The sequence below is a fragment of the Rhinopithecus bieti genome, unplaced genomic scaffold (genome assembly GCF_001698545.2).
Source record: "Rhinopithecus bieti isolate Rb0 unplaced genomic scaffold, ASM169854v2 scaffold_3875, whole genome shotgun sequence".
In the NCBI taxonomy this organism is placed as follows: domain Eukaryota; kingdom Metazoa; phylum Chordata; class Mammalia; order Primates; family Cercopithecidae; genus Rhinopithecus; species Rhinopithecus bieti.
In genome coordinates this window covers 1,756,164-1,764,265 of record NW_016804422.1, presented here as the reverse complement: position 1 = coordinate 1,764,265, position 8,102 = coordinate 1,756,164, and the positions used below count along the sequence as shown (strand labels likewise).

The following is an 8,102-nucleotide window of genomic DNA, read 5'->3' as shown; positions in this document are numbered from 1 at the left end:
CAAAAAAAAAAAAAAAATTTTTTTTTAAATTTTTTGACACTGAGAGATAATTTTTTGAGATTTTTTTTTTCTCCGTCACTCAAGCTGAAGTACAGTGGCACAATCTTAGCTCACTACAGCCTTCACCTCCTGGGCTCAAGTGATCCTCCCATCTCAGCCTCCCAAGTAGGTGGGACTATAGGCTTGTGCCGCCACACTCTGTTAATTTTTTTTTTTGAGGTGGAGTCTCACTCGATTGCCCAGGCTGGAGTGCAGTGGTGCGATCTCGGCTCACTGCAACCTCTGCCTCCCGGGTTCAAGCGATTCTCCTGCCTCAGCAGATCACTTGAAGCCAGGAGTTTGAGACCAGCCTGGCCAACATAGCAAAACCCCATCTCTACTAAAAATACAATTAGCTGGGCATGGTGGCACACACCTGTAATCCCTGTAATCCCAGCTACTCAGGAGACTGAGGCACAAGAATCACTTGAACTCAGAGGCAGGGGTAGCAGTGAGCCGAGATTGCACCATTGCAATCTGGGTGACAGAGCATAACTCTGTCTAAAAAAAAAAAAAAAAAATGTAATGGAACATATACACACAAACACACAATTTTTTTTTTTTTTTTTTTTGGAAGGGGTCTTTCTCTTGCACCCAGGCGGGGGGACAGGGGGGCAATCTTGGCTCACTGCAAGCTCCGCCTCCTGGGTTCATGCCATTCTACTGCCTCAGCCTTCTGAGTAGCTGGGACTGCAGGTGCCCACCAGCATGCCTGGCTAATTTTTTTGTAGTTTTAGTAGAGATAGGGTTTCACCGTGTTACCCAGGATAATCTGACCTTGTGATCCACCTGCCTTGGCCTCCCAAAGTGCTGGGATTACAGGCGTGTGCCACTGCGCCCGGCCACACACACACACAATTTTGTATGCTACTTAAAAAGTTTGCCTGGTCAATATGGTGAAACCCTGTCTCTACAAAAAAAAAAAAAGAATAAAAAGGGGCTGAGTGAGGTGTCTTAGGCCTGTAATCCCAGCACTTTGGGAAGCTAAAGCAGGCATATCCCTTGAGTTTAGGAATTTGAGACGAGCCTGGGGAATGTGGTAAGACCCCATATGTATTATATAAAATAAATAAAAAAAAAAAGTAAAAGTATTTTTGAAAGGATATTAGGAAGCTTCTTTTTTTTATTATTTATTATTTATTTTTTATTTTGAGATGGAGTTTTGCTCTTGTTGCCCAGGCTGGAGTGCAGTGGAGAGATCTTGGCTCACTGCAACCTCCGCCTCCCCAGTTCCAGCAATTCTCCTGCCTCAGCCTCCTGAGTTGCTGGGATTACAGGCACCTGCCACCACGCCCAGCTAATTTTTTGTATTTTTAGTAGACACAGGGTTTCTTCATGTTGGTCAGGCTGGTCTCAAACCCCTGACCTCAGATGATCAACCTGCCTCTGCCTCCCAAAGTGCAGGGATTACAAGTGTGAGCCACCGTGCCCGGCTTTTTTTTTTTTTTTTTTTTTAATGGAGTCTCACTCTGTTGCCCCAGGCTGGAGTGCAGTGGCATGACCTCGGCTCACTGCAACTTCTGCCTCCCGGGTTCAAGCAATTCTTCTGCCTTGGCCTCCCAAGTAGCTGGGACTACAGGCACGTCCCACCATGCCCGGGTAATTTTTGTATTTTTAGTAGAGACTGGGTTTCACCGTGTTAGCCAAGATAATCTTGATCTCCTGACCTAGTGATCCGCCTGCCTTGGTCTCCCAAAGTGCTGGGATTACAGATGTGAGCCACTGCGCCCGGCCCCTCCATTTAGTTCTAATTTGATTTCTGTCATCAGAGTTTTGTAGTTTTCCTCATATATATGTTGTACACATTTTGTCACTGTTATACTTAAGTATTTCTTTTTTGGGGGTGCAAATATAAATGGTTTTGTGTTTTATTTATTATTTAATTTTTTTGAGACAGTGGCATGATACAAAATTAGCCGGGCATGGTGGTGGGTGCCTGTAATCCCAGCTACTCAGGAGAATTGCTTGAACCTAGGAGGCAAAGGTTGCAGTGAGCCGAGATCAAGCCACGGCACTCCAGACTGGGTGATGAGCAAAACTCCCATCTCAAAAAAAAAATTTTTTTTCACTAATTGGATGGGAATATAGCTGCTGGAATGTCCTCATGTACGTATAAGAGTCACTAGTGATATTTGGAAAAAATTAACTTTCTTAATATTCATCTGTTCTTTCTAATAGGTATAACTGTAAGAAATGAACTTTAATGTCTGGAATATCAAAGAGATGCTCAGTATTCCTTCAGGCTCTGGGTAAGTTTTCTGGTTATATTCTCTGATCCTTAAGAGGATTTTCTAGTTTCATTGATTTCATAGAAAAAGGGTTCCTGGCCAGGCGTGGTGGCTCATGTCTGTAAATCCTGCACTTTGGAAGGCCGAGGCGGGTGGATCACCTGAGGTCAGGAGTTCAAGACTAGCTTGGCCAACATGACAAAACCCCGTCTCTACTAAAAAAATACAGAAATTAGCCGGGGGAGCTGGTGTGCACCTGTAATCCCAGCTACTGGGGAGGCTGAGGCAGAATTGCTTGTGGCGGAGTTTGTGGTAGGCCGAGATTGTGCCCCTGCACTCTAGCCTGGGCGACAGAGTGAGACTTAATCTCAAAAAAAAAAAAAGAGGGTTCCCTTCCTATTAGGTTATAATAATGGAGGTAGCCTATACAGCCTCTTCTTCTCTTCCTCTTCTCTGTCTCTGCTGCATCTTCTTGTGCTTTTTTTTATTCTGTCCATTACAAAAATGGTACCAATCCAGCCCTGTGTGTTAACTGAGTAATGACTTTGTATCCAGCATTGGGCCAGTTAGTATCAGAGAAGGTCCAACATCTGGACATTCAGCCCAGTTGCAGCAACTGCTACTGAAATAGCAAGGAGCAAAATCGAGACAATGTTCAGATATATGTTCAGTTGTACAGTGCAATTTATAGGTACTGCGGAGATTAAGAGCCACTCTATGTATTGACAAGGCTCATTGAGGTATTGTCCTTTCAACTACTCCACTAAGGTACTTAACATTGGTGTCTACCATCCTGCAATAAGCCTGTCACTGCTAACTTGGTGAGTATGCCTGAGAAGTAGTGTATATTTAAGGGATTTGTAATTGCTTATGGTATGCTTTTATCACTGGATAGTTTCTTTCCTCTTTAACACCTTCCTGAAGTTTTATCAATTGATCAGAAACTAGAGCACTGCTTTTTTTTTTTTAATTTCTGAAAAGAAAAAAAAATGCTTACAGTTGATAGGGAGTAGTGAAAAACTATCTTCACTTTTTTTGTTTTTTTGTGTGTTTTGAGACGGAGTTTCACTCTTGTTGCCCAGGCTGGAGTGCAATGGTGTGGTCTCAGCTCACTGCAACCTTCGCCTCCTGGGTTCAAGCGATTATCTCACCTCAGCCTCCCAAGTAGCTGGGATAACAGGTGCCCACCACCACGCCCAGCTAATTTTTGTATTTTTAGTAGACATGGGGTTTCTTCACCATGTTGGAAAGTCTGGTCTCAAACAACTGACAGGTGATCCGCCCTCCTTGGCCTTCCAAAGTGCTGGGATTACAGGCGTGAGACACCATGCCCAGGAAATCTTCATTAAGTCCAATTTGTCTGTTGGACTTTTTTGTTTTTGTTGCTGCTTGTCCCTTTGGTATCATATCCAAGATTGCCAAATCCAGTGTCATGAAGCTTTTGCCTTCTGTTTTTTTTTTTTTTTTTTTTGAGACAGAGTCTCACTCTGTTGCCCAGGCTGGAGTATAGTGGCACGATCTCGGCTCACTGCAACCTCTGCCTCCCAGGTTCAAGCAATCCTCCTGCCTCAGTTCCCCCCAGTAGCTGGGATTACAGGCATGTGCCACCCAGCTAATTTTTGTAGTTTTTGTAGAGACGGGATTTTGCTATGTTGGCCAGGCTGGTCTCGGACTCCTGACCTCAGGTGATTCAATGGCGTCAGCCTCCCAAATGCTGGGATTACAGGTGTGAACCACCGTGCCTGGCCTTCATAGTTTAAAATATATAAAGCCTACATAATTTCAGTAGGCTCACAAAACTGTTCCCGGCCTACCAAGCCTAGCTAATTATTCTCTTTGGCCCAAAAGGAAAATCACAGAGAACTATTTTGAGCAATGATTATTTACCCATATTATATGTTTGTAACCCATTTCTTAGTTTACCTCAGGAAATAGTTCTGTTACCAAAACACCAGGGGTTCAGCCTACGTCCTGCTGCTCACCACACACAAAGCCAATCATGAGATGAGGAGTATTACCAAGGAAGAAGGCTTTAATTGACAGCAGAGAAGATGGGAACTTAGTCTCACATCCCTCTCCCTAACTAAAATTAAGGGTTTATTTAGCAGGGAGGAAATGTAACACTTTGTAAGAAAACAAGAACTAGGGGGGAGCAAGGAGGCATCTGGTGCAGTGATCTGGCGAGTTTCAGTTATTTGATACTTTTTTGAGAGGCCTGAAGGTCCTTTCCTGAGGAAGGAACTCAGAAAAAACAAATGCGTTTCAAGCTTTAACAGGAGAAGGGTCAATTTCTATGTTTATCCAAAAACAACTGTGTATGGGACTGGGGCTGGTTTCATTTCTGAGTAAAAATAATACCCTTCTCTGTCCTGAACTATTAGAGTTTCTTTTGTTTTAATAATAGTATGTTTATATCAAAATAGAAACAAGTAGTTTGTATTAATATTATAAAGGTTTCTTTGGCTCAGAATATGTACTTATATGTTATCTAATTGCTTTAAATTTAACATTTGATAAAGGAATGATTCGTGTGTGTTTTAATGCAGCATTCCCTAAACTTTTTGGTAACAGGGACCAGTTTTGAGGAAGACAATTTTTCCACAGACCAGGATATGGAGAAATGATTTTGGGATGATTCAAGTGCATTAAATAATCATGTACTTTATTTCTATTATTACATTGTAATATATAGTTAAATAATTATGATCAGACACAGTGGCTCACATCTGTAATCTAGCACTTTGGGAGGCCGAGGCAGGCAGATTGCTTGAGGTCAGGAGTTTGAAACCAGCCTGGCCAACATGGCAAAACCTTGTCTTTCCAAAAAAATACAAAAATTTGACAGGTGTGGTGGTGGGCTCCTGTAATCCCAGCTACCCAGGAGGCTGAGGCATGAGAATTGCTTAAATGTAAGGCCTAACACCATAAAAACCCTAGAAGGAAACCTAGGCAATACCATTCAGGACATAGGCATGGGCAAAGACTTCATGACTAAAACAACAAAAGCAATGGCAACAAAAGCCAGAATAGACAAATGGGATATAACTAAACTAAAGAACTTCTGCACAGCAAAAGAAATTATCATCATGCAGCCCGTGATGCCTGAACCGCCCCCCGCGGTGGGCTCCAGGGCCGCCTGAGCCTCCCTAAGGAGCGCCCCCCCTCCTCCGTTGGGCTCAGTCCCGTTGACCGCCCAAGGGCTGAGGAGTGCAGGCGCGACTTGGGATTGGCGGGCAGCTCTGCCTGCAGCCCCTGCACGGGGTCCACTAGGTGAAGCCAGCTGGGCTCCTGAATCTAGTGGGGACTTGGAGAACTTTTATGTCTAGCTAAGGCATTGTAAATACATCAATCAGCACTCTGTGTCTAGCTCAGGGTTTGTAAATACAGCAATCAGTACTCTGTGTCTAGCTCACGGTTTGTAAATACACCAATTGGTACTCTGTATCTAGCTAACTTAGTGGGGACTTGGAGAACTTTTCTGTCTAGCACTCTGTGTCTAGCTCAGGGATTGTAAACGCACCAATCAGCACCCTGTCAGAACGGTCCAATCAGCTCTCTGTAAAATGGACCAATCAACTCTCTGTAAAATGGACACATCAGTAGGATGTAGGTGGGGCCAGATAAGGGAATAAAAGCAGGCTGCCTGAGCCAGCCAGCCGCAACCTGCTTGGGTCCCCTTCCACAGTGTGGAAGCTTTGTTCTTTTGCTCTTTACAATAAATCTTGTTGCTGTTCATACTTTGGGTCCACGCTGTCTTTATGAGCTGTAAGACTCACTGCAAAGGTCTGCAGCTTCACTCCTGAAGCCAGCGAGACCACAAACCCACCAGGAAGAATGAACAACTCCAGACATGCCGCCTTTAAGAGCTCTAACACTCAACCGCAAAGGTCTGCAGCTTCACTCCTGTCAGCGACACCACAAACCCACCAGAAGGAAGAAACTGCAGACACATCTGGACATCTGAAGGAGCAAACTCCCGGACTACCATCTTCAAGAACTGTAACACACCTGAGGGTCCGCAGCTTCATTCTTGAAGTCAGCGAGACCAAGAACCCACCAATTCCGGACACGATCAGAGTGAACAGGCAACCTATGGAATGGGAGAAAATTTTTGCAATCTACACTTCTGATAAAGGGCTAATATCAAGAATCTACAAAGAAATGAAACAAATTCACAAGAAAAAAACAACCCCATCAAAAAGTGGGCAAAGGATATGAACAGACACTTCTCAAAAGAAGACATTTATGCAGCCCACAGACATATGCAAAAATACTCATCATCACTTATCAGAGAAGTGCAACTCAAAACCACAATGAGATACCATCTCATGCCAGTTAGAATAGCGATCATTAAAAAGTCAGGAAACAACAGATGCTGGAGAGGATGTGGAGAAATAGGAACACTTTTACACTATTGGTGGGAGTGTAAATTAGTTCAACCATTGTGGAAGGCAGTGTGGCGATTCCTCAAGGATCTAGAATGGAAATACCATTTGACCCAGTAATCCCATTACTGGGCATATATCTAAAGGATTATAAATCATTCTATGATGAAGACAAATGCACATGTATGTTTACTGTGGCACTATTCACAATAGCAAAGACTTGGAACCAACCCAAATGTCTGTCGATGATAGACTGGATTAAGAAAATGTGGCACATATACACCATGGAATACTATGCAGCCATAAAAGAGGATGAGTTCATGTCCTTTGCAGGGACATGGATGAAGCTGGAAACCATCATTCTAGGGAAACTATTGAGAGGTGACAACATGCTAGCAGCCCTCACTCTTGATGCCTCCTCGGCCACGGCGTCCACTCTGGTGGCGCTTGAGGAGCCCTTCAACCTGCCACGGCACTGTGGGAGCCCCTCTCTGAGCTGGCTGAGGCCGGAGCCAGCTCCCCTCTGCTTGCAGGGAGGTGTGGAGGGAGAGGTGCGGGTGGGATCCGAGGCTGCGCATGGTGCTCACGGGCCAGCGTGAGTTCCGGAGGGCGCGGATGTGGGCTTGGAGGGCCCAACACTCAGAGGCGCCGGCGGGCGCCACCAGCCCAAGGCAGTGAGGGGCTTAACACCCTGGCCAGCAGCTGTGGAGATTGCACCAGGTCCCCCAGCAGCGCTGGCCCATTGGTGCTGTGCTTGAGTTCTCACCAGGCGGCAGCTGCCTCCCCGTGGGGCAGGGCTCGGGACCTGCAGCCTGCCATGTCCGAGCCCCCTCTCAGGGGTGGGCTGCTGCGCAGCCCGAGCCTCCCTGATGGGCGCTGCCTCCTGCTCCATGGCGCCCGGTCCCATCAACCCCCCAAGGGCTGAGGAGTGCAGGTGCAGCTCGGGACTGGTGGGCAGCTCTGCCTGCAGCCCCAGTGCAGGATCCACTAGGTGAAGCCAGCTGGGCTCCTGAGTCTAGTGGGGACTTGGAGAACCCTTATGTCTAGCTCAAGGATTGTAAACGCACCAATCAGCACTCTGTTAAAACTGACCAATCAGCTTTCTGTAAAATGGACCAATCGGCTCTCTGTCAAAATAGACCAATCAGCCCTCTGTAAAATGGACCAATCAGCAGGATGTGGGTGGGGTCAGATAAGGGAATAAAATCAGGCTGCCAGAGCCAGCAATGGCAACCTGTTCTGGTCCCCTTCCACACTGTGGAAGCTTTCTTCTTTCACTCTTTACAATAAATCTTGCTGCTGCTCACTTTTGGGGTCCACGCTGCCTTTAAGAGCTGTAACACTCACCACGAAGGTCTGCAGCTTCACTCCTGAAGCCAGCAAGACCACGAACCTACTGGGAAGAATGAACAACTCCAGATGCACTGCCTTTTTTTTTTTTTTTTTTTTT

At 45.6% G+C, this 8,102-nt stretch overlaps 1 protein-coding gene across 2 annotated transcripts in view; it reads left to right on the top strand.

The window, feature by feature from the left end:
* The window catches only part of IHO1 (interactor of HORMAD1 1), a 66,619-nt gene that overhangs the window by 8,891 nt on the left and 49,626 nt on the right, over positions 1-8,102 (top strand). For both annotated transcript variants that reach the window (XM_017868093.1, XM_017868094.1), the window contains exon 2: positions 2,218-2,288. In XM_017868093.1, coding sequence (XP_017723582.1) covers positions 2,233-2,288 — 56 coding nt within the window. In that variant the 5' untranslated portion in view covers positions 2,218-2,232. The remainder of the gene's footprint in view (positions 1-2,217; positions 2,289-8,102) is intronic.